This window comes from Passer domesticus, chromosome 20 (assembly GCF_036417665.1).
Source record: "Passer domesticus isolate bPasDom1 chromosome 20, bPasDom1.hap1, whole genome shotgun sequence".
In the NCBI taxonomy this organism is placed as follows: domain Eukaryota; kingdom Metazoa; phylum Chordata; class Aves; order Passeriformes; family Passeridae; genus Passer; species Passer domesticus.
This window is the reverse complement of record NC_087493.1, coordinates 2202741-2228053: the sequence shown is the minus strand read 5'-3', so window position 1 is coordinate 2228053 and position 25313 is coordinate 2202741. Positions and strand designations below refer to the sequence as shown.

Genomic DNA, 25313 nt, shown 5'->3' with positions numbered 1-25313 from the left:
GAGCTCCGCGGCGGGAGGGTACACTTTTATATGCAGCACCGAGGCAGCATGGGGGACCATTATGGCGGTGACACCGAGGCAGCACGGGGGGACGACTGGTGGTGACGCCGGGGTAGGAACCTTGTTGCGGCGGAACGCGGGCGCGGGGCGCGGGGCCGGGCGGCGGGCGCGAGGGCGGGCCGGTGCCGGGCGGCGGCGGGCCGGGCCGGGCCGGGAGGAGCCGGGCAGGGCCGGGCAGGGCCGGGCCGGGCCGGGCGGGGCCGGAGCAGCGCGGCGGGACGGGACGGGCCGCACCGGGCCGTGGCTGTGCGGCGCGGCGAGCCCCGGGCCCGCGGGCAGCGCCATGGCCGAGACGATTGTGAGTGCGGCCGGGGGAGGGGCGATGAGGCAGCAGATTCCTGTGGGGCCGGGCCGGGGCCCCGGGCCGGGGGCCGCGGTGTGCGGGCCGGGCGGCTCCCCGGGGTTTGCCCCGCGGGGTCGGGGCCGTGGCCCCGCGGTGCCGCTCAGCCGGGGGGCGGCCCGGGGCTGCTCGCTCCGGTGAATGAACGGCTCCCCGCTCCGGTGAGCGGCTCCCGGCGGGCTGTGCCCGGGAGGGAAGTCGGGAGAGGGGCAGGGGGTGACGGCGGGACACGGGCAGCTCGCCGTGTCCCCTCCCCGCTCACGCTGTCCCCGTGTCACACAGCCGCGGCTGAGCGTCCCCTGTAGAGCCGCTCGGGTCCCCGCTGCCCCTCAGCGCTCCGGGACACCGAGGTTTGCCTTTGTCCCTGCCCTGCCAGCATTCCCCTCCCCGTTCCCCCGAGCGGGAGCCGCTGGAGTCTCTCCGGTGCCTCGTTCCCGGGGCTCAGGCACCTCGGTGCCGGTGTGAATCTCGCTCCTCGGAAGGTCTGCTGCGGCCTCCTGGGGGTGCAATTCCAGCCCTGAGGTCACGGCTGTGCCCAAAGGTGTTTTCCTTGGAGCCAGCTGGTGCCAGGAGCCCGGAGCGTTGCAGTGATTCCCCCCGTGCCCATAGACACCTCCCAGAACTGCCCCCCTGGCGTTTCCAGGCCTGTGGAGGAGGGGGAAGGAGGGAGGAGTGGGTGACATGGGGCTGGGGGCTCAGGGTGGGCTCTGTCCCCCCTCCCTGACCCCCTGCTCCCTCATTCCCAGATTATCCGAGTGCAGTCTCCGGAGGGAGTGAAGAGAATCACGGCCACGAAGAGAGAGACGGTGGGGACGTTCCTCAAAAAGGTACCGGGGTGCCCAGAGCCCCCCCTCGGGGTGGGCAGGGCTCCCTGCCTCTGTCCTGGGGGACATCCCTGTTTCACCCCCCTGGCAGCAGCCAGGAGCAGCATTCCAGGTGGAAAACCACACCTGGATTGGTGTAGCTTGTGTTGTTCCAGAGAATTTAAAGAAAAAACTGCCTCAGCTTCTCTGTTGGGGCTTCCTGGGGGGGGGAACTTTCCTGGCAAGGACTTTTTGGGGCTCTCCCAAAGAAGTGGCAGCTGGGAAGCAGAAGGGGAGCTGTGGGATGGTCAGAGCTCTGCTCCAGGAGGGTTCCAGGCTGGCTCAGCTGCTGGGTTTGGCTTTGGAATATCCTTTGGGTGTGCTGTGTGTGCTCCTGGATGGATTTGGAGAGAGCAGGGCAGGGATGGAGGGAGATCCCTGGGGAGGGGGCTGGCCCTGCTGGGGTGCAGCTGTGCTCCAGCAGGGAGCAGCTCTCCCTCCTGGGGTTCCCCTGGGGTTTGTTGCTCCATGAGTGTGTTCCTGAAGGGAAGGGAAGGGAATGGCAGCAGTGGGAGCCTGCCCTTTGTGAGTCACAGCTTGGGCTGGAGCTGTGGCCCAGACAGGACAGCATTCCCTGCCAGCGTTCCCACCTGGCCAGGAACATCCAGGGCTGCCTCAGGGACACTCCCTGCAGCCCCAGCCGAGGCAAGAGGAGCCTCCAGGAGCTCTGGAGCCTGGGCAGGAGGAGCTGCTGCTCTCCAGGGCTCGGGTTACTCGGGCTGGAAAACTCTTCCTGCCAGGACAAAGCCCCTGGAATTGCCTGTTCATCTGGGGAGGGCTCTGTGCTCTGGCTGAGCTGCAGCAGGGTTTATTTGGGTTCATTTCCTGCTGCAGGGTTTGCTTGGAACAGGAAAGTGGCAAATTTTCCCACCTGAGGTCTGTGTTTTATCTAAATCCAGGTCTCTCCTACCTGTGCTGTGGATGTTAATGCTGGAATGTTCACCCAGGGGCTGGGTTTGGTGTTCAGGGGGCAGCTGTAATTAGAGAGGTGTCAGATTGCTGCTTCCATGCCAGGAATTAACCTGGATCTGCTCCAGGAGTGCTCAGGGAATAAAGGGCTGGAGAATCTTCCCTGTCTCCTGTGGCACATCCCAGGGAAAGGCACCAAAAAAGTCACTCTGGCTGTGCTCAGGATCAGGAATCAGCTCAAACCTGCTGTTAATGTGTTGTGGGATTTGTCTGCCCCCAGAAATGGAATTCTGTGGCCTGAGGAGCAGGAGCTGATCCCTGTGAAAGGGTCCCATTCAAAGGGATCACCCTGCTGCAAATCACAGCTGAGCTGACAGGAAAAAACTGCTTTTCATGGCTGTGCTCATGTGACAGCCCTTCAGATTTGTCCTGTGGGCAGGATCCCATCCCTGATTCCAACCAAAGTTTTGGGGATTGTTTTTATCAATAAAAATAAAGGCCTTTCACTTCAGAAGTTAGGGCAAAACCTGGCAAATAGACAAACTCTAAACACCACTTTGAAACTGATGAAGTTCTCAGGGGGCCAAATGTGCAAATTATTTTGGCTGGGAAGAGGTGTTGGAGTGATTCCAAGTAAACCAGACTTAATCTGAGCTGGGAGAACCTGCCTGGGGACTGAGGGGAGGGAATTCCTTGGGAAAGAGGAGAAAAAGGGGGAAAAGCAGACAGAACAGCAGGAAGAGGTTGAGTGGAGCACTGGGAGTGGGGAATGGAATTGAGGGCACAGAGGTGGAGGTGTGGATTGTGGAATTCTGGTGGCAGGAGGATGGGAATGACTTGGTGGTGTGTGCTGGTGCAGCCAGAGCAAGAAAACTGGGATAGTGGAGAAGTTTCCCCCTGCAGTCATGCAGGGCTTGCCTGGCTGTGGCTGGAACTCTGCATTTTGTGTTGTGTGAGGCAGAGACAGTTGTGGTGGAGTTGTTTCAGCTCCTGGTTTAATCCATCACTCGTTTTTTCAGGTGCTTCCATCTCCTGTTATCCCGAGCACAGGAATGGGGGGAATTGAGCTGAGTTTCTGGAGGAGGAGTTCTCTGGGGCCAGCTGTGGCTCTGAGCCCTTCCAGGAGGCTCACAGCTCATGCCCTGTCCCTGTCCCTGCAGGTGGCCAAGGAGTTTGGCTTCAGGAATAATGGCTTCTCCGTGTACACCAACCGCAACAGGACCGGCGAGATCACGGCGGCGCAGAACAAATCCCTCAACCTGCTCAAGATCAAGTGAGTCCTCACCAGAGGGGCTCTGCCTGGGCCTTCCAGAAGGGGCAAATCACATCCCAGGAGTGCCCAGCTTCCAGTGTCACTCCTGGGCTGGGGGGAGGGCGTGGTGGCCGTGCTGGAATGGGGGTCACAGTGACACGGGACAGGTGGTGGCTGTTCCTTGGGTCACTCCTTGGGGCCTGTTTGCTGGGGGGAGGCTTCATCCCAGTTTTCCCTCCCTCATCCCTGCTTTCACCTCTTTGTCCCAGCTTTCCCTGCCTCACCTCCACCTTCCCTCTCTCATCCCCAGCTTTTTCTGCCTTATCCCCCCATTGCCCTCCTGTTTTCACCCTTACATGCCTGCTTTCCCTCCCTCACCCTCCTTTCCCTCCCTCATCCCAGCTTTCTCTGCCACATCCTTGTTTTCACTCCTTCATCCCCACTCCCTCCTCCCTGTTTTTCCCTCAGCTTTGTCTCCTCCTGGAAGGATTTGCATGTATTGCAAATAAAAGCAGGAAGAGGTGGCTCACAGGGCAGCTTCCAAGTGCCACCTATGCTGCCTGGTTAGAATTTGTGCCACATTCCATGCCCTTCCATGGGAGCTCTGCCTGCTGGGAAGCCCCTCCAGCTTCCTGGCTGTGTCTCCCACAGCTCCCACAGCCATGTGCTGTATCCCACCCTGCAGGCACGGGGATATGCTGTTCCTGTATCCCTCCAGCCCAGCTGGCTCCTCCTCAGAGACCATGGACACCTCTGTCTCCCAAAATTCCCGGCCTGGGGGGGCCCCCCAGGTGGTGGAAGATGAGATTGACCAGTACCTGATCAAGCAGGATGGGAAGATTTACCGGAACCGAGACCAGCAGCTGTAAGTGGGGGTGGTCCTGGTGCTGCCCATGGAGCTGGGACTCACCAGGGCCTGGAATGTCAGGGCCCAGCCCAGCAGGCAGGAAATCCCTGGGGGAGCTGCCCTTGGCTCCATCCTGAGTGCCCTGGGGACATCCTCAAGGGAAAACAACCCCTGGTGAGCCCAGGGAAGAAGCAGATGCCCAAATTCCAGAGTTTTTGGCAGGAAGGATTCACTCAGAGCAACCGTTGTTCAGATGGAGCAGACCCTGGTGCTCGTGCTCCTAAAGCACTGGAATTCTCTAGATTAGGATGAACATTCTGCATTCTTCCTAGGCAGAGTTCGATGAGGTATTGGGAAGGAATTCTTCCTGGGAGGGTGGGCAGGCCCTGGCACAGGGTGCCCAGAGAAGCTGGGGCTGCCCCTGGATCCCTGGCAGTGTCCAGGGATGGGGCTGGGCACACCCTGGGGTGGGGGAAGGTGTCCCTGCCATGGCAGGGCTTGGAATGGGAACTTTAAGGTCTCTCCAGCCCAAAGCATTCCAGGATTTGCTGTCCCAAGCAGGAGCACTCTGTGCCTTCAGACTCAGCCACTCCTCATAATGGAAAATATGGAAGTGAAGGAGTGGAAGTATCCAATGGCAGAGGTTTGGAAGTGGGACTTGGGTCTCTGCCTGCTCTGGCTTCCCTTCATGATGTGTCTGCCTGACCTCTCCATGAAACCAGGGAGTCCCTTTTGCTCACAAAAATGCACCAAAGTCCAACTTCCCAAAGCTCTTCCTTGCAAGAGGCTTAGGGAAACAAAGCAGCTTCTCTTTCTGTAAAAATAACAAGAAGTTAAACCCACCCAAAACCTGCCCTGGTGCTGCTAAAACATCCTCTGCTGGGAGGGGACTTTTAATTATTCAGTGTTAATGACCCAGTTGGGTCCTGGCCTGATGTCTGCACTGGCTGTGGCCTTGGGGCTGGCACCCTCTGGAATAAGACTCCTCAAAAGGTTAGGGGGGAAAATTTTAAAGGCAAGAATTCCTGCTAAAACAGAATGGTTTGCCCTTCCCCCTGGGGCTGTGCTCCATGTGGTTATCCTCAGTGCTGCAGCAATGAGGAACTTTGTGGAGAATCCTCCCTGACCTTCCCAGCTGACCATAAATGATGGGATGTCACATCACTGGAGCAATAAAGGCAACCCCTCCACTCTGTGGAGAAATGTTGCCTTGAACTCGCCCACATTTTCCAGAGGAATTGATGGAGCTGTTCCTAGCAGGGAGCCAGGGCCCAGGGGAGGGTGTTGAGGATAAAAGGAGTTGTCTGGGCTGGTTCCTGCCTTTGGGAGCGTGGATCAATCTCCAGTGAAGGATGCTGAGTGCTTTAGCAGCATTTAACTCTCCTTTCTGTGCATTATCTGCCACAAAACATCCTGAAAAAACCTCCTGCAACTGGATCCCATCCATTATTTGCACAGCCCAACCTCCCTGCTCCTCTCCTGGGCCCTTCCTTTGGAAACCAGCACTGACCTGGTGTTGGTTTAGGGGTTTTTTTAAAGCAATCACCACAAAAGGAGATGTTTTCCCCTCTGTAACTGTACCCAGCTGGGCTTTATCTGCCTGATAAACACACACTTCCCTGCTTGTTCCTGCCCTGCCTGATAAAGGATGAACATTTTGGGTGGCTTTTTGTTAAAATCACCCTGCCACGTGGTGGGTGGAGAATTGCTCAGAGCTCGTGTAGATCTTCCACACCAAACTTACTCCAGAGAAGCTTGTACAGGCTGATTTTTCCATGATTAAATAAGATTTATTCCTCCTTCCATTTCCAGGTGAAATGAGATTTAACCCCAGTTCTCTCTCTCTCTGCCCAGGTGTCGCCACGGCCCCTTGGGCAAATGTGTGCACTGTGTCCCACTGGAGGTAAGAGCCCCAGGAAGATGCTCCAGACGCACCCCAGTTCCTCCCACTAGGAACTCTTTTCCTAGGAATGTTGCCTGCCCAGAGGTGGCAGCTCCAGGCTGGAATCCTGCCCTGCACTGCCAGAGCTGCTGGTTCTGGGATCACTGCAGCTCGAGGCCTTTGTGGGCTGATCCTGGTTAAAGATGGTTTTCTGCAGTGATGACTTTAACAGAAAGTGCTTCAAAAGAGCTCTATTCTCCCTCAGTCTTCACTTTTCCCTGGATTTTCTTGTTTTGTCCCCTCTCTCCTGGATCCCAGCACTTCCCAGTTTAACCACCTGGCACAGGGTGCCCAGAGCAGCTGTGGCTGCCCCTGGATCCCTGGCAGTGCCCAAGGCCAGGTTGGACAGGGCTTGGAGGACCCTGGAATAGTGGTGGTGTTCCTGCCCTGGCAGGGGTGGAATGAGATGGGCTTTAAAGCTCCTCCCAACCCGAACCATTCCATGGTTATCCAGGTTGAAGCAGCTTTAGTGACACCTCAGACATGCAGGGCTGTGCAATTTATGGCACGAAGCAGCAGCCACCCCCCCAGGGGGATCCTGCTGTTCCAGGATGGCTCTTCCCCTGTGCTGGAAGTGCTCTGGGAGTCCTTGGCCGTGTTGGAACAGCTGGGCCCGTTGTTTGTTGTTAGATATTGAAAGGAAAAAACCTTTTGCCGTTGAGATTCTGATTTGTGGGGCCAATCTGTTCCCGGAGCAGGAGGCCACCATAAAACTCCCTGTTGTAAAGCTCCACTGTTTGCATCCCAGTAGTAGCTGCCTTGCAAATGAGCCTGAATTTCCTTGATTGCTTCCATATTGCGGGGTTGAGTGTGGAACATGCATTTGCTGAGGGATCAGGGTGTTATCAGACAGGTGTGTGACCTGGCCCTGCTCTGTGCCGTGTTTTTGGCAGCCCTTCGATGAGGATTATTTGAACCATCTGGAGCCTCCTGTGAAGCACATGTCATTCCATGCCTACATCAGGAAGCTGACCGGAGGGGCAGACAAGTAAGGAAATCTCTGGGTTTAAGGGAATCTGGTTGGAGCTTTGGTTTTTTTAACACAAATGAAAGTACAGACAGATCTCAGTGTTGGACACGAGGATTGAATGGCAAACAAAGGAGAAAAAAAAACACATTAAAAAGTTGAGGTTAAAAGGAAAAGGCGGGAGGGAAAAAATAAGTCTGTCTTTTTCTTTTATGTCCCCATTTTGTTTCTATTTTTCTTTTCCTGTGGCAATATCATTCCTTCCAGGAAACACTCCTGATGGGAGGGAAGGCCAGATGGAAGGAAAGAAGTTCCCTAATTGCACCAAGCTCCAAGCCTGTTTCTCAGACTTGGTGGACATAAGTTACACAAAGGTGTAATCTTCTCCCTGCTATTCCCAAATACCATTGGGACTTCTAAAATCTCTTTGTGAGATGCAGCTCCAGTCTATGAGATTTCCATTTGAAGGGCTTCCCTTTCCAGGAAGCCTTGTGCACATGAAAGGAGGATTTGCTGTGGTGCTACAATCTCTTACTTCCCACACACTCCATAAATGATTGCTCCAAAAGCATTTACTGTGCTAACAGCAGCCTTTTCTTCCCCCTCTTCCTTCCCTTCCCCGTCTTCCTTCCCTTCTCCCCCTTCTCATCCTTCTCCCTCTTCTTCTCCCACCTTTCTTTCTTTCTGTTTCCTGTTTCTCTTTCCCCCTTCCTTCTCTTCTCCCCCTTCTCATCCTTTTCCCACCTTTCTTTCTTTCTGTTCCCTGTTTCTGTTCCTCCTTTCTCCCCCTTCCTGTCCCAGAGGGAAGTTTGTAGCCCTGGAGAACATCAGCTGTAAGATCAAGTCTGGGTGTGAGGGGCACCCTCCCTGGCCCGAGGGGATCTGCACCAAGTGCCAGCCCAGCGCCATCACCCTCAACCGACAGGTGAGAGGAGCTCGGGCACCTGCCAGGGGACCTGGCTTCTAGTTTGGGAGAGGTGACTTCCAAAAAAGCCAACCAGGAGCACAAAGCCTCCAGTGTCAGGGCAGTCCTGTCCAGCTCTTCAGGCCTTGCCAAATGGGCTCCAAAATGTCCTGGGTGAGAATTTCCTCCCAGCGTGAGGACTGAGCTAGCAGCACTGGTGGTGAATCCTGCTGATTAATCCCACTGGTTTTCCTCATGGGATCCAAAAGGCCACTGGTCTTTTGGATCCCATGATCCAAATGCTTTGCCACAGCAGACCAAAAGGTTCTGCTGCTTTCCTCCTAAATTTCAGTGTAGTTTTCCCTGCAGAGGTGGGACCTCCATCCTCTTGGGGTGAAGGTCGCAGTGAAGCCCCCGAGGTGCTGGGGGTGCTGAGCACATCCCACGCCCCAGGCTGAGCAGGGAGCAGTGCTGAGGGGTGGGAGCTGAGCAGAGGGGAGAGGGAGGGAGCCCCAGCCTCCCCCAGCCCTGCTGTGCAGGGTCCAGCTCCGGAGGGTGGTGTGTGTCCTGGGAAGGGACCGGAGCCAGCAGAGGACGGCCTGACACTTGAACTTTGTCAAACAGAAATACAGGCATGTTGACAACATCATGTTTGAGAACCACACAATTGCAGATCGCTTCCTAGACTTCTGGAGGAAGACAGGGAACCAACATCTGGGATATCTGTACGGCCGGTACACGGAGCACAAAGACATCCCGCTGGGAATCCGGGCGGAGGTGGCAGCCATCTATGAACCCCCCCAGGTGAGAGCCAGGGGCCACTCACAATTGGGAACACACCTTTTTAGTTTGGAAAACCTCACACAGCATTTCCAGCTGCAGGTCCACAAGTAAAACTGTCCTGAGAAAAGGTGGACCCAGGGCTCTCAGTGCCGGCTCAAGATCAGGGAACACACAAACACCTTTTTAGTTTGGTATTTCCAGCTGCAGCTCCCCAAGGAAAACTGTCCTAGGGAAAAGAGGACGTGATTTGTGTCCTTGACGTTACCATCCATTGCAGCCAGAGAAACAATTTTAAAACCCTATTTTGCTTTTTGTTGTTTTTTTACCCTCGGTTGATTTAAATCCAGGGTGACTGTAACAGCAGATTTCACTTTTAATCTTTCCTTAATTCCTGGTTTTCCAGCAGATTCTGTGCTAGGAAAAAACAGTTGCATCCCTTGCTTCAGTTCTTTACCAGCTCTCTGGGAAAACTGAAGCAGCTTAATTAAATAGAATGAAGTCTGAATTATTTGAAGACAAAATAATGGAGAGGCTGAGGACGGGTTTGGCTGGAGCAGCTGGAATCCCCACTAGGTGGGGCACGGCACCACTCCTCAGCCGAGTGCTCCTCACGTACTTCCTTCCTCCTCACGGGTTCTGCACGGCTGCCAAGTAAAATCCAACAGATTGTCAGTGGAAAAGCAACAAATGGATCCTTGGGACTGTGGCTTGAGAGCAGAGTGGCACAGGGAGGTCTCTGGGGTGACACCAGTGTGTGGTGATGCCTGAAGGGAAGCCCAGACCTCTGCTCCCAGCCTCTGCCTCATTGCCCACAGTGGCTGCACTGGTTTTTCCCCAGTTCTGTGTCACTAACCAGTGTCTCTTTGCTGCAGATTGGCACCCAGAACAGCCTGGAGATCCTGGAGGATCCCAAAGCCGAGGTTGTGGATGAGATTGCAGCAAAGCTCGGCCTGAGAAAGGTCAGGATGTGTCAGATCTCGTGTCTGTGTGGGGCAGGGAAGTGGTCAGCAATTCTCCCCAGCTCCATAGGGTTATCCAACACCTAAACCTTGCTAAAGTGTCAGTAGCTGGTACATATTTAGGTCTGAAACCCAAATCCAGAGGGTTTTCCTGGACACATACCCCTCACAGGGCTGTGTGGCTGCAGTAGCAGGGGCAAGGCAGCACAAGCTCCATCTTCCCTTTCTTTCCCCTCCAACAGGAGCCATTCCAGGAAGTATCTCTCTGGCAAGTGCTAATTTGGCCCAGATGGAGCTGGAGTTGCCTCTGTGTTCCATTTCCAGGAGCAGGGGCTGCCCTTGGCTTGTGTTCCCCTCCTTGGTGCTGCAGGGAGTCAGTGGTGTGTGGGGTTTGGGGTGCACGTCCCCCTCAGTTCCAGGCTGCAGTGATCCCACCAGGATTCCCTGATTTCCTGACAGCCCTCCAACCTGCAGTGATATTTTCCTGTTTGGGAGCAGCGTTGGTATGGTGGGAATGCCAGGAATGGGATGTACACAAACAAGATTTGACTTGCTGGAGAAAACCCGCCTGGCAGACAGCTCAGTGCAGACTGTAAACATCTGGGGAGGGCTTTGTTCTCTCAGATAAGATCCCACCCCTCGCCAGAGGCTGGAGCAAAACTTCTCAGAGTGTTATTTATTTCCATGTTCTCCCATTAGATATTTTTAATCCATGGGACTTAACGCGTCACCAAGTGCTGGGTGCAGGGTTTGGTCTGCCTGGGCTCCAGGGGAGTTGGGATCAGTTCTGCCTTGGAAGGGTTAATGCTGTGGGAGCTGGGGTTGGCACCTGGGTGGAGAGGGATCATCCCCAGGTGTGTGTCCATGTCACAGCTCTGTGGAAGGATTGGTGCCAAGGTGTTTGGACACACGTCACACGTGTGTGAGAGGATTCACTCCGAGGTGTGTTTGTACCACAAAAAGCAGGAATGTGCTTGCTGGGGTCAGTGCTGACTCCAGTTTGGAATGAGTCACACTCCAGTATGAGCTTTCTCTTAACCAGTACCTGCAAGGTTCAAACTGGGGTTGTGTGAGAGGTTCAGGCTGGGGCCACGTGAGCTGCTCTGTCACCCCTGGGTGCCAGGTCCTGCTCCAAACTCTCCGCAGGAAATGCTGGGGCTGGGAGCAGGGGGTGGCACAGAGGCCTCTTGCAGCCTCCTGATCTTTCCATGAAAAAATATTCCATAGTGAAACCTAATGCTGCAGGTGCCCTGGCTGGCCAGCTGGCATGCTGCTGCTCCTGGAAATGGGATTCCAAGGAGCCCAGCACAGCTGGGAGAGCCATTCCCTGCAGCAGTGTGCACAGGGCCCAGAGGAGCCAAGAACATCGTGTCCTGTGAGCAGAAAATGTCTGAGCTCTTCTGGTTTCCTCTTTCCTTTCTTTTTTTTTTTTTTGTCCTTTTTTTTCCTTAAAGCAACGTTCTCCATCCCCCTTTGTAGGTTGGCTGGATATTTACTGACCTGGTCTCGGAAGACACACGGAAAGGCACCGTTCGATACAGCAGGAACAAGGTGAGATCCAGGTGTGACCCAGTGAATTCCCAATGAATTCCCAGTGAATTCCAGCTCCCGAGCCAGGCAGAGAGCTGAGCCAGGGCTGCAGGTGGCACTGGAGTTCTTGGGAGATGGGGTTTTCTGGGCACTTCTGAAGGAAAAGGAGCTGGAACCCTTGGAGATGTTAGGGATTGAGCTGTTTGGGAAGCAGGCAGAGCTGCTGAAGCAGCTTCACAGCCCTGCTTTGAGGAAATGGTGCTCATGGAATAGTTCAGGTGGGAAGAGACTTTAAAGCCCATACAGTTCCACCATGGCAGGGATAACTTCACTGTGCCAGGCTGCTCCAAGCCCTGTCCAACCTGGCCTTGGACATTTCCCGTGATCCAGGGGCAGCCGCAGCTTCTCTGGGCACCCTGTGCCAGGGCCTCACCCTGCTCACAGGGAAGAACTTCTCCCTGAAATCTCTTCTATCCCTGCCCTTTTTAGGGCTAAGAAAACTCCAGGGAGTGGAGTGGGATGTGAGGGACAAACCCAGTGAGGCAGAGTGACTCAGAGGATGTTCCCATGGGCTGGGCTTTGTGACACATACAGGGCTCAAACTCCGACCTCCACAGCTTCCTGTCCTTGTAAACCCAGTGATATCCATATTTGGAAAGTGAAACTTGATTTTTCAAAAAAAAAAGAAGGTGTGTAGAGTGGGTGGGACTCGGTGTGGGGCAGTTCTGAGCCAGCCCAGAGCTGGGAGCTGACAGGTCACATTCTTGTCCCGGGCTCCGCAGCAGCTTTCCACGAAAGCGTGTTTTCCTGGGGTGTTGGTCGTTTTCCTTGGCTGCAGCTCAGGGAAATAGGTCTGGGCTACGTCACCTTGTCCTTTGGCTGATTGGAGTCCGTGCTCTCCCCTCAGGACACGTATTTCCTGAGTGCAGAGGAGTGCATCACAGCTGGCAACTTCCAGAACCAGCAGCCCAACATCTGTCGCCTCTCTCCCGATGGGCACTTTGGATCCAAGTTTGTCACAGTTGTGGCTACAGGTACAAACTGGCCTCAGCCCTCTGGGCTTCACCTGAATTACCTCTTGTTAGTAGCAGAATATGCCAAAAATCACATGTCCTGCTCCCCATCTGTCCTGTTTAACAAGGGGTTTGCTCTATAAACTGAAATACTTCCTCATTCTTTGTTTTATCCTCTCTGCAATACTCACTCATTATTTATTTGCCAGGTTTTTACTCTACAACTGTTTAAAGAGACTTATTTGAGGCTCAGCCCCACCTCTCTGACCCAGAAATCACTCTCTGCCTGCAGCCAGGGCAACAACTGTTGCTCACTTTTTATTTCAAATCCTTCAGCTCCAAATTCTGTTGCCTGGAAGCAGCAGCGCAGAACCACAACACTCCAGAGTTATGGATTAGTTCCTCCTTCAGGAGGGATCTTTACCTCCCTCATGTCACTGTCAGGGAAACCTGACAGGGGAAAAAAAAAATCTGTCAGGGGAAAAAAAAAATGTTTGGAAACATTTATTTGGCTGAGTAAAACAGAAGCTCCTGCAAAGTGCTTATGGTTAAAGCCTCTGGTTTTAGCCATTTCCAGGGAGTCTCCAGAGGCACTGTAGATGGGCTGGGCTGGGAGGGGGACACTGGCATGTGCTGGGAGGGCTGGAGTGTTCCCAGTTCACTCTGTTCTTCTCCATGGGATGACACATGTCTTCATTTAAACCTTCCCTGGAGCAGAATCGCTGGTTCTGGCTCTGTTTAACACAATGAAAAAACCCTCATGACTTCCAAATAACATCCAGAGTGAAAAGTGAAAGTGGGATGGGACACTGCCTGCCCTGAGCCTGGCTTTGTAAGGGTTCCCAGGGCCTTTTTTTCAGTGAAAAAGCTCTTTTTTTAGTTAACAGGCCTGTGCCTGTACGTTCCAGACTGCTAAACACATCCATCTCTCATTAAATATAGATCTGTATCTCTCTTTTATATATTTATTTATTTATTTAATATTTTTTTTAGACAAGGTGTTTTACTGAGCAAACACACTTCGTTCAGGCCTTCCCCCGTCCTGGTCTCTGTTTAATTTCTAGGAGTGTTTGTTCTGGAGCAGTGAGTGATTGAGGTTACAGATCAAAGGGTAGAAAAGGAATATTTCCTCTTTGCTGTTCCAGCTAATTTCATTCTCCTCTGTTCAATCAGCCCAGCAGGTTCTATTTAAACACTTGAGTCCCTCTTTTTGTGCTGCAGAAATGTATTTGGATCGTTTGCCTCAACTTTGCCTTTAAATCCTCCACATGGATTAATTCCCATTCCCTCCTGAATTCCTGGCTTTGGAAATTGTAACGTTTTCCTACCATCTGCCTTCCTCCTCTCTTTCCAGTTGTATTCCAGTGACACATGACCTGATGTTGCTTACACTATCCAAATGGAAGTGCCAAACATGTGATCCTTCCATGAGCCAGGCTCCTAATTCCCACTTTCCATGTCAGATTTCCACCAAACCATCCAGTACGGGCTGAGAAAACACTGTTCAGGCCTGGCATGGCCAGGGGATCTGCAGCTCAGGGATCCTTGGGAGTGAAACAGGGCCACAGGAGCTGCATGCCTGGGTTTTGTTTGGAAAAGGAGGAGATACCTGCAGGGTAGTGGAGGGTGATGCTGTCACAGCCCCCAAAAGGGCAGCTCCTCCTCCTTGGAGCTCCTGGCAGAGCATTCCTGCTGTTCCCTGGCTCTGTGCTCTTGGGATAATTGTGGAAATGTGTGTGGCTATAAAAATGTGGAGTTTAGAGGGAATTCTTGCCTAGGATTCTTGCCATGCAGCAACACCAGCAGCTTCATCTCGGTGTTCATCACTGTTAGCTTTGTGTTTAATCGTGGACTCTTGGGATTGTTAAGGTTGGAAAAGAGCTCCTAAATCATCGAGCCCAACCTTAGTGCTGCTCTTCCAGTCATTTCTATTGGAGTTACACCAAGAAAATCACCCCTGTGCTGGATTTTCAGGAAGAATTTCTTCATGGGAAGTGTTGTGAGATGGAATCCCCACCCCGGGAGGTGCCCAGGGATGTTGGCCTGGATGACATTGTGTGGATCAGTCACAGATCAATCTTGGAGCAGTTCTCCACCCTTTAACCACCCTCTCCTCCTGCAGGTGGTCCTGACAACCAGGTGCACTTTGAGGGGTACCAGGTGTCCAACCAGTGCATGGCCCTGGTGCGGGACGAGTGCCTGCTGCCGTGCCGGGACGCGCCCGAGCTGGGCTACGCCAAGGAGTCCAGCAGCGAGCAGTACGTGCCTGACGTCTTCTACAAGGTGAGGGCCGAGGGCCTGGCCAGCTCTGGGATGTGCCCCTGCATCCAAGCGCTGATCCTGAGCAGCAGCAGGGAAAATGTGCATCTAGAGCAGGTCCAAAATATTCAGTGTCACAGAGCAGAGTTGTGGAATGGTTTGGGTTGGGAGGGGCCTTAAAGCTCATCCCATTCCACTGCTGCCACCTTCCACTATCCCAGGGTGCTCCAAGCCCCATCCAGCCTGGCCTTGGACACTTATAGGGCTGGGGCAGCCACAGCTTCTCTGGGTAAACTGCCAGGGCCTCATCGCCCTCACAGGGAAGAATTTCTTCCCAATATCCCATCCATCCCTGCCCTCTGGCAGTGGAAAGCCATTCCCTGTGTCCTGTCACTCCACCCCTTGTCCAAAGTCCCTCTCCAGATTTCTTGGATCCCCTTTAGGCACTGGAAGGGATTCCCAGGTCTCCCTGGAGACTTCTCCAAGTAAATATCTCCAGGTGAATACCCCCTCCTCTGGACTCACTCCAGCAGCTCCACATCCTTCCAGTGCTGAGGAGCCCAGAGCTGGAGGCAGCTCTGCAGGAGGGGTGTTGGAAGGACATGAGGTGTCACTGCTGTCCCTGCCTGCTGCACTTGGGGGTTGTTGGTGATGGATGGAATGTCATTATTCCCTTGCCAGTTGTTCTGGAGCCCTTCAGCCCCTCCTGTGCCTGTATGGCTCAGGATCAGGCTCCCTGTGGATGCCAATAGTGCTGCTGCTCCAGCCCAGGGCTCCTGGTGCCCCATGAGCAGGGACAGAGGAGTTAATTAATGGCACTGCTGGCTGGCTAATTAGCCATCCATCACCCTGTGTGTTATCTCCTTCCTGTCCTGTCTACTCCTGCTGCCTGTGGTAGAGCTGTCCTTTAAGGAGCACAGGACAAGGAAAGCTGCCTTTGTTTGGGAGGAGTGGAATGAGGGGATTGTGCTCCAGCAGTGGGAATTGAGCTGATCAGGGTGTTCCTGCATGCCCTGAACCTGGGACTGGGAAGTGCTGGTTTCCCTGTCAGCCTCCATGGTTTCCACCCCTTGGAGCCAGACTGCTGGCTTGCCTTGACCCCACCTGGAAACAAGGAACACCTCTGGGCTGAATCCAGGGCTGGAGAGGGAGAGCAGATGGAATCCTGCTCTCTCTGGAGCACGCAGCTTCCTCCTAGGGGCTGATAAGCCAGGACTGATCACAACAAGCAGAGCTGGGTGTGCAAAGGTTGGCCCTGAACGTGAGGAGGGTGAGATCATCTCCTGGCGTGCCCCCATCCCACCGTGGAGCAGCCCAGGCCGTGCCACACTCGGGCAGCCTCCAGGAGGTCCCGCAGCTCTGTGGCCCACATGTGGCCCACCCGGGGTGCCGCGAGCAGCAGGAAGCCAGTGGGTGTTCCCAGAAGGGCTTCACTCCCATCTCTAATCTGAAGCAGGGAGATAAACAAAATGGGAACGGATGGCTCCAGCCTTGCATGGAAATTTCCACCATCCACTGATTCACTGGGTCGGGCTGCAGCTGATTTCGTGTTTCAGAGCTCCTCTCCCTGATTGCCCTTTCCAGGGAGCGCTTGAGGATGGCCCCGCCGGGTGGGATTCTCCCTCAGCCTCCAACGCATCTGGCTCTAGGATCCCTCAATTATTTTTGAGTGTTCTTAAATCTGTGGAAAGCTTAGTCACTCCTGGCTTGGGAAACCTTTGGGGTCCCATTAAATGTGCAAGGCTTGAGATCAGAGACACTACCTCATCCTGGGATGGGGACAACAGCCGTGTCCGAGCCCCGGTGAGCTCCAGGAGGAGCAGGAATCTGCTGGCACAGGGTGGAATCTTTGGGGTCCAGTACCTTGCTCTCCCTTTGGTCCCAGTCTGTGATGTGGGTTCCCCTCTGTGCTGGCCCTCCCCAGCCAGTTTTGGGGAGAAAGCTGCACTTTGGAGTAGTTGCTGTTTCCTCTGGGACTGTGCAGAGAAAAGTCCATGTGCGTTCCCATACAATATCCAAGTATTCATCTGAAAAGCCCTTTAGGATGAAAGGAGCTCTACAAATTAATTCTAATTGGATGAGGACCAGGAGGCTGATGTTTGTGGAGTGTGGATGTATTTATAGAACAGCCAGATGTGAGGCAGGACCCGTGGAGCTCAGATCTGTCCAAGGGCAGCGCAGTGGATTCACCTCCAGCCTGTGAATGGGAAAAGGGGCTGCTTTTCTTCCATGGAAATGGGAAAGCTGATGGCACTGGCACTGTCCTGTGGTTTTCCTGAGCCTGCAGCTGGGTGGTTTCTGTATTCTTTACCATTCCCTTTATGTTGGCCCCTGGCCTGCTGCTCTGAGGAGCCATCCCCATGGAACTGGCTTTGGACACACAGCCGTTGCTGTCCTGGCTCAGGAAGGGAGAGCTCTGCTCCAGTGGGGAACTCGAGGGGTTTGGGCACTGTGAGAACAAGTTCCTTTGCTCTGAGGTGCCTCCCCAGGTTAGCCAGGAGGAAAAACGGATCCCTCCTGGCCTGCAGGGGTGTCTGGGAAGCATCAGGGCCCAGCACTGGTTCCAGCTGGAACGGGGCACAACCAGCACGTGCTGCTTGGCCAGCTCAGCACACAGAGCTCAGGAAGGAGTCCATGATGTGCAGACACGGACACAGGTTGGGATAAAGACCCTGTGAGTGAAGATGATGATCTTGCAAAGGCCACTTCACCCAGTTTCTAGCTGGGTGAGAGTGAGCCTGGCTGAATATTCCACACGATTTTGCATCCTGTCTTCTGTCCTTGAGCAGCCTCCTCTGTCCATCTGGTTTTTGAAAACAGCTGGATTGATTTGGATTTCATTGAGGATGTACCTTGGGTTGATATTCAACACTGAGGGAGTGCTCAGGGTGCAGCTGGGGGATCCCTCCCTGGGCTGCTGCACCCCGTGCCAGCTGTCACCTCCTCCCAGTCCACTGGAACTGCAGTGCTGAACTGCTCCACCATTAACTTCATCAACTGTGGGAAGAGATTCCTGATGTTTTACAGACGCTTCAAAACTCCTGGATAATTGGATTTGGGGGCTGGCTGGCTTTGTCTCTTATCACAGGTATTTGTGACAGCTCAGCGCAAACACAATGTCATCGTCATCCTCACAGTGAATTGCATTTTCCAGCTACCTTAACATCCCCCCAGAGTTTCTTTAGCATGGTTTAGTGTGCCTCCAGAGTTTCTTTGGGATGGTTAACATTCCCCCAGAGTTCCTTTGGGATGGTGTAAGACAAAAGCCCTTTACAAGCGTTGTGCAAGAGCCCTTTGCCCTCGAGTCCTACACGTGCTCTGAGCTCTCCTGTGGCTGAGCCATGTCTGAGCCCAGGCCTGGCACCAGTGACACGTGCCCCATCCCTCCCTGGGACAGCCCAAGCCAGGGCCCTGCTTTTATCAGAGCCCAGCAGGACCTCTGAGGCAGGCTGTCCTGCCATGGCATTGGAAATCCTCTTCCCAGGGAGAGCCAGGCTGCAGGGAGTGTTCACTGACGGGGAAGGACTTCCCTGGCTGCCCTCCCACCAGCTCATGTGCTGCCTTAGCCTCAAATGTCCCAGCTGCTCCGGGGAGGAGGATGCTGGATTAGCTCAGCAGGAGTCTCCTGGGAAGGGTTTCACCTCCCCCTGACCTGTCACTTGCTCTTGGAGAAGTCGCTTCGTTTCTGCGCCCCGTGCGAGGGGCAGCACTGCCCGGGAAGGCGCCTGGAAAGCAGCAGAGGGAAGAGCAAAGCTGGGATTTACTCACACATGGGAAGGACAGATGGCTGCCGAGCTCCGCCGTGCCTTCAGCAGAGGGAGCAGGTCGGGAATAACGGCGTGGGATGCGGGATGCTCACGGCATGGGATGGTGGCAGCGTGGGATGCTCACGGCTGTCCTGGGACGCGGATGCTGAGCTCCTTCCTGGCTGGCAGCTCCCCTGGCTGCTCCCCTCACCCTCCCTGGGTAATCCTGAGGCCACCCAGAAGTTTTTCCATGCTGCCGAGGTGTCTGTGTTCCCACCCTTCTCCTTGTTTCCCTCATCCCTGTGCAGCTCCTGCCTCCTAACTGTGTTGAAGGGCTCTAATCCCAGCCTTGATGCAATCTCCACTGGGATGATGCATTGTCCAGACCCTCCAGGCCTTGCTGCTGGATTTTTTCCTGAAGCCAAATGCTTCTCACTCCATTAACCCCTTCCTGGCCTCCCTTTGGAGCTGGTGCCACTGGGCTTTGGGGGTCTCGGCTGCAGCAATAACAGGATGCTGGGAGGGTCCTGGTGATGCCAAGCTTAGGGTAAGGATCTTACTCCCAGCAATCCCAACTTGATGTTCATTAAGGCCTTTAAAACATAATTAAATAATCATGGTAGTGGGAGAGGAAGGTTGGGGTTTGGGGGGACTGTCCTGTCAGGATCAGGACATGTCCTCTTGGGGGGAGCGAGGTTCCAGTCTGTGGATGTCTTGGAGGCCTCAGCAGCATGCCATGAAAAAGCAGGCATTTAACATGGAAATCCCCAGAGGGGGAGATTAAAGCCAACAGGTGCTGGGAAAATGTTTCTGCATATTAGAACTTAATTAGATTGGAAAATAAATTCCAGATGGGCTAATTATGCGTGAGTTGTTGCAGGTCCCTTCATGCAGGGGCAGGATTGTGTTTGGGAAGCTGATTGGATCTGATTCCTGTCTCTTGTGGTATCACTGAGATCTAGAAGCAGGTTGGCTCTGGGGTCCTGTGATCTCCCAAAAAAAGGCTCCACAGCTCCTCCTGCTCCTGTCGGAGCTAGAGAGATCTGAGGCCACAACCTGTCATGTGCGAGGAGCAAAGATCCTTATCAGGATTGCCTTTCAAAGGCCTTCAAAGACTGGAAGGGAGATTTTTTTACAGAGGGAACAGTTCCTGGGGACAGGGGGTCAGGAAGGGGGGCTGTGCCTGGAGGGGAGCAGCGTGCTGGAGCCTGCTGGGGCGAGGTCTGCCTGGGAGAGGGGTGGTGCTGGCTGCTGCTCCACATAGCTGTGCTGTGTAAACAGCAGGGAGAGCGGGGGAGTGGTGTTCTCCGGGAGAAAACACCGCTGGGAGAAAGGGGAGGGAGTCCTGCAGTCAGCCCTGCATGGTGCTCCCTGGCTCAGCTCATGGAATGCTGCACCCATCCCACACGGGAAGAGGAAGAGCAGGGCTTTGTCACCTTTGGGGGGTGAGAGCTCCAGATCCAGCTTCCACCACTGAGAGCCCATGGATCGTCCAGTACAACGTCCCTGCCTGGGAATTACGGGTGTATGATTTATGTGGGGCTCCATGAATGATTTATGCCACGTTAAGTGATGATTTAGGGAGAAAACACAACCCCCTTGTACGGAATCTTTAATGAAAAGTGTCAGTTCTCCAGGATTTATTTCCGAAGCGGCGTTTGAACCCGGCGTGTTTGACATCAATCACGTCTAATTGTCAGGTTATGATTAATGAACATATGCCGGCCGTTTGTCTGCCTAATTAAACTTTATGTTCCCTTCGTCTGGCAAAGCAAAACAAGTTTACGCCATGGGATGTGCTGGTTCCAAGGGTCTGGGTGTGAGGAAGTGCCCGGATTCCCAATTCCCAGATGAAGAGGTGGTTGAGGCACTCCTGGATTTGCAGAAAGGCAGGTTTGCCTGGGCCGAGGAGGCAGAGGTGACCTGTCCCTCTCTTTGAGATGGAGCTGCCACCTAAATGGCATCTAAAATCATGGAATGGTGGGATATCTGGTGTTGAAAGGGGTGCACAAGGATCAAGGAGTCCAACAAGCCTGAGAATCCCACCTTTACACTCCGTGGATAATTCCAAGCCCCTCTCTAGTGGGAGACAAGCCCAAGGTGGTTTGTGACTCTGCAGTCTCTTGGCTCACAAGGAGACAGAGATCCTGATTCCAGAGATGCTGGAATTACAGAGATCTCCATCCCCAGGGAGCAGCAGGGAACTGGGCAACCCTGCACCACCCATCCAGGCTCTTTTCCACACCCTCATTGATCTGCCCAGAGCACAGGATTCTGCATGAGCATCTCCAGGGCAGGATCCCTCGGGCTTCACACCACTTCCATGCTCAGGAATAACCCAACTCTTTTTCTTTCAGGACATAGACAAGTTTGGGAATGAGATCACCCAGCTGGCTCGCCCGCTCCCGGTCGAGTACCTCATCATAGACGTGAGTATTCCCTGCACGTGTTTGCTTCCCAAGGAGATGGTCACGGGGGAGCAAACCCCTAACCCACCTCTGAAATTCCCAGTGGAGGGGATTCCTGAGACAGATCATCCTCCTCTGCCTGCTGCTGCCAGGCATTCCTAGCAGGGAGGTGGCTGCCCTGCTCCGTGGGGTCGGTGTGGTGCCAGGAACACGTTTGTTTTCAGGGAAAACACTGCCTGCTGCCTTATCAGGGCTCTGAGCTGGCCCAGAGCCACGTGGCCGGGAAGCAGCAGCCCCACAGACCCGTGTCCCGGGCACTGCCTAATGAGGAAACTCCAGAGCAGCAATTAGGGATCCATCTCCTCTGAGTGACTCAGCAGGTTGTCCAGAAATGCCTTTTCTTGGAGGAGGGAATTCACTCTCTGGCAGGGTTTGGCCGGAGCAGAGGAGCAGAGCTGCTGCCAGGCACGGCACAGCTCAGCCCCCGGGGCTGGGAAACAAAGTTACGGCGTGGAAGGCGGGAAAGCAAATAATTGGGATGCCAGATGATACTGCTGGAGTTGGAGGTGGTGCCAACAACCATTAGATCCACCTGGAGCAGCCTCTCAGGTCCAGCTGCCCCTGGCACAGGCAGTGCCAGAGCACAGGAATTCCTGCAGGAGTGAAGGCACCTGTTCCTGGGATGCCTGGGGTGTCACTGGGGTGAAAACAGAGGGTTGGAACATGCATTAGGATTCCCCCAGGACCTCCCTCCAGCAGCAGCTCCTGGCACAGGGCACAGCTGTGCCAGGACTGCTGTGTCCCAGTGACCTGTGCAGAGAGGGATGCTCTCCATGGCATCTGTCAAGACCAAACCCATCATGTCCCTCCAGCTCCCTTAGAAAGGGAGCCAAGGGGTGTGGTGATGGAATATCACTTTCAATTAAATTAAAAGCCATCAGATCCCTGCAGGATGCCTCACTGTTTGGCTGAGCTGGGACCATAGCCATGGCTGTTCTCAGCTAGCTGGATTTGCTTCCCATATCCCACTGTCTCTGATCATCCTTCCTTGAATTTTTTCTTTTTATTTTAGATTACTACAACTTTCCCCAAGGATCCAGTCTACACTTTTTCTATTTCTCAAAACCCATTCCCCATCGAGAACCGCGATGTGCTGGGAGAAACTCAGGTGAGGGGACATTCCTGACAGAGCTGGGTTCCCTGGGGAGGGGCTCTGCCTCCTTGTGCTCACTGACATCTGCAGAGGGACAGCTGTGCCCTCAAGTCACCCCCTCCTGGCTCAGCCTGCCTGTCCTTCCTGCACAGAGCAGTGTCTGCATGCCAATGCTGGCTGCTCAGCTCAGGGCTGAGCTCCTGCCACATCCACGATGGGATCAGGGCTCCCTTTGCCTGCCAGGCAGCTCCAGAGGGGCCAGGGGGCTCCAGCCCCATGGTGACAGCACAAACCTGAGAGACTGGGCTCTGTTCCTGCTCCCGGAGTGCTGCCTTCTCTTCCTGAATGGAATCCTTAAGCACAGAAAGCTGTTCCTGAAAAAGGTCAAGGCAGAGGATGGGATGGTGTGGGATGGGCTGTCCTCTTTTCTCTAGGAACAAGGCTGGAGTTGCCTGACTCCCCTCAGCACCTCTTGGGTCTGAGATCAGCTCTGTGGGTGCTAGGGTTGGTTAAGAGGAGCTCCTGTGGGCCCAGAGATCATTTTTCCTGGAAGTTGTTAGCTGGGATTCAGTCAGCCGGGCAGGGATCTGATTTTGGGAAAGTCCCTGCACATTGCAGATGATAGCCAGAGGAACAGGAGTATCTGTTAGTGGATCCAAGTAGGAATTGACTTCTCTTCATTACTGTCCCCTCTCCCCAGGACTTCCACAGTTTGGCCACGTACCTGTCCCAAAATACTTCCTCCATTTTCCTAGACATCATTTCCGATTTCCATCTGCTCCTCTTCCTGGTCACAAACGAGGTCATGCCTCTGCGGGTACGTACCGGGGCTGGGAGGGTCCTGTCCCCACACCATCCCCCCATCCCAGGGCCCTCAGCCCTTCCAGGGGTCCCTCAGGAGAGTGGAGGTGACCATTCCTGCCATCCCATGACCCTACACAGGGCCTTGTGCTGGCTCTTCCTGACCCAGCTGTTGGGAGAAGGTTTAAAGAGTTTTAAAACCTTTTTTAAACTCTGAACACAAAGCCCCTGAGCTGCTGGGAGCACTGAGGGGGGTTGTTGTCCACATGATCCCAGAGCCAACTTGGCTGCAGCTCCCAGAGCTGGAAATGTTTTAAAAATTATCTCAGAATCAGGAATTTGGTGGGAACAGTGAGGAGATGAGAGCCCCCAGAGCTGAAGGCCAGCAAGGTCCTGGCTGTGCAGCTCTGCTGCCCTTGGCTGGGCACCGGGGGCCTGGCGGCTGCGCCGGAGCTCCCGGGGAGCTCCAGCTGGGCCGTGTTTGCTGGGCCGTGTCTGCCAGAGGCTGCGCATGCGCGAGCCAGCCGGGATGACCGTGGGCAGCTGGAGATCAGGGTGGGAACAGGGATGGGGCTGGAGTGCTCCAGCATGGAGGGATTGCACCTCTGGAAGGTGGGACTGGCTCGCAGTGCCCGGGCACTGGCCCACAGGGGTAGGGAATACCTCTTGGAAGCTGAGGAAAGGAGCTTTTGGGGTGTTGGGATCTGTCTGAATGCTGGGGAGCAGAGGGATAAACTGGGGCACCCCCAGGATGTTGGGAACGGGGGAACAGCTCAGATTCAGGGTCCTGCCTTGCACTGGAGGAGCCCCAGTGCTCATTTCCCACCTGTGACTTCCAGGACAGCATCAGTTTGTTGCTGGAAGCTGTGAGGACTAAAAATGAGGAGCTTGCACAGACCTGGAAAAAATCGGAGCAGTGGGCAACCATCGAGCAACTCTGCAGTAAGAGGGGGGCCCTGGGGCAGGGTGTCCCTCAGGGAGGGGGGTCCCTTGTCCCTTGGGAGCTGCTCCAAGCTGCCACAGAGGCTGCTGGAGGCTCGTGGGGAGGAGGCTGTTCCTTGGTCACGGGATCCTGGAGTAGTTTGGGTTGGAAGGGACCTTGAAGCTCATCCCACCCCACTGCCATCTTCCAGGTGGCTCCAAGCCCCACCCCAGCTGGCCTGGAGCACTTGCAGGGCTGGTGAGGGGGCTGCAGGGTGGGGTGTGCAGCGGGCTCCCAGCACTGCCCCGTCTCTCCCGCAGGCACGGTGGGTGTCCCGCTCCCGGGACTGCAGGAGTACGGCGCCATGGGGGGCTCGTCGCACGCCGTGGCCGCGGCCATGTGGCCCTGCCAGCACTGCACCTTCATGAACCAGCCGGGCACGGACCACTGCGAGATGTGCAGCCTGCCCCGCTCCTAGCCCCGCTCCTGCCCGGAGCCATGCGGAGCGGCGCCTGTCCCTTCCCTCTCCTCCCTTCAGCTGCCAGCCCGGGCTGCGGAGCCGGGCGCGGGTGGCTCCAGCCCCCGGTTACTCCTCGCTCCCTTCTGGGGGCTCCCAGCCCGGAGAACCAACGCTTTCCTCAGCCCGTGCCTGGGCTGGCCCCCCACCACCCTCAGCTGCTGCCAGCCTGCTCTGGGGGAGCTGGGGGGCTTAGGGAGCTGCCCGTGCCCGCTTCCTGCCCAAGGGAGAGGGAGGCTTTGGCATCTCCCTGCCCACAGCTTTGCTCTCATTCCCTGCCCGCCCGAGTGCCTGGATCCTGGCACTGACCAGCCCCGGTGGCACGGGCAGGTGGCTGTCACGTTCCCAGAGCAGGACAGGCACCCCTGGACACCGAGCGTGGGGTGGGCACGTGCCAGCTCGTGGCTTGGCACTGCTTGGTGAGCTTTGGCACCCCGTGGGGGCTGCGGGAAGGCCGTCCCCTCCAGGTGCCATGTCCCCCCACTGTGCATGGTTGGGCTCCCAGGGAAGGGTTGCGGGGCAGCCACGTAACTCGGGCACCCGCCTCGCTTCCATCGTGCCCTGGGAGCCAGTCCTCCAGTTGGTGCCTTCCCATCCCTCCGGAGTGTGTCCTGGCCGGAGCTGGGGCTCGGGGGTGTTGCCTCCCTGCAGCCCCCAGCTGGGGCTGTCCTGGGCACCGCTGCGCAGGGGAGAGGGGCAGCTGGGTGCTGGAGGGGCTCAGCCCTCCTCTCACAGGGCCTCTGCCCCCCAGGCCCATCCTCGAGCTCCCCAGCCCTGGCTCCGCCAGCTCTGGTTCAATCCCGGGGGCACCAGTTCCAGCACTGCCCCGTGTCCCCTCATGGGATGGGTGCAGAGGGCCTGTCCTGCTCCAGGACAGCACTGCCCAGACCCCAGTGGGCAGGGACCCCCCGCCCCTCGCTGGGGCTTTCCAAAGGCTTCATCCCAAGGCCCGGCTCCGGGCTGTGGTTGCTTTTCCCCTGGGTGTGCTGGGGTTTGGGGGTGCAGCGCTGGGAGCGCCCGGGCCGGGCTGGGCTGACCCAGGCGCGGGGGCTGCAAGTAACGTGGAATAAAAGCACCTCAAACCAGAGCCTCCTGCACTCTGTCACCTCTCCCGGGGTGCTCCACATTCCCAACAGGA

General features: G+C 55.4%; 1 protein-coding gene across 2 annotated transcripts; it reads left to right on the top strand.

The window, feature by feature from the left end:
• The first annotated feature begins 46 nt into the window (after nt 1-46).
• Nucleotides 47-25262, top strand: NPLOC4 (NPL4 homolog, ubiquitin recognition factor). 2 transcript variants are annotated; one of them, XM_064395336.1, is made up of 17 exons: nt 47-112; nt 1147-1227; nt 3333-3445; nt 4110-4289; nt 6126-6174; nt 7107-7201; nt 7982-8105; nt 8709-8888; nt 9740-9826; nt 11306-11377; nt 12264-12390; nt 14492-14652; nt 20732-20803; nt 21855-21950; nt 22636-22752; nt 23576-23678; nt 23979-25262. In XM_064395336.1, exons 1-17 carry the CDS (start codon nt 62-64, stop codon nt 24134-24136), a joined length of 1866 nt encoding a protein of 621 aa, XP_064251406.1. In that variant the 5' UTR covers nt 47-61; the 3' UTR covers nt 24137-25262. The 2 variants fall into 2 exon arrangements, with proteins under 2 accessions (XP_064251406.1, XP_064251407.1); XM_064395337.1 differs by lacking the exon at nt 47-112 and adding an exon at nt 213-358.
• Nucleotides 25263-25313: the final 51 nt, after the last annotated feature.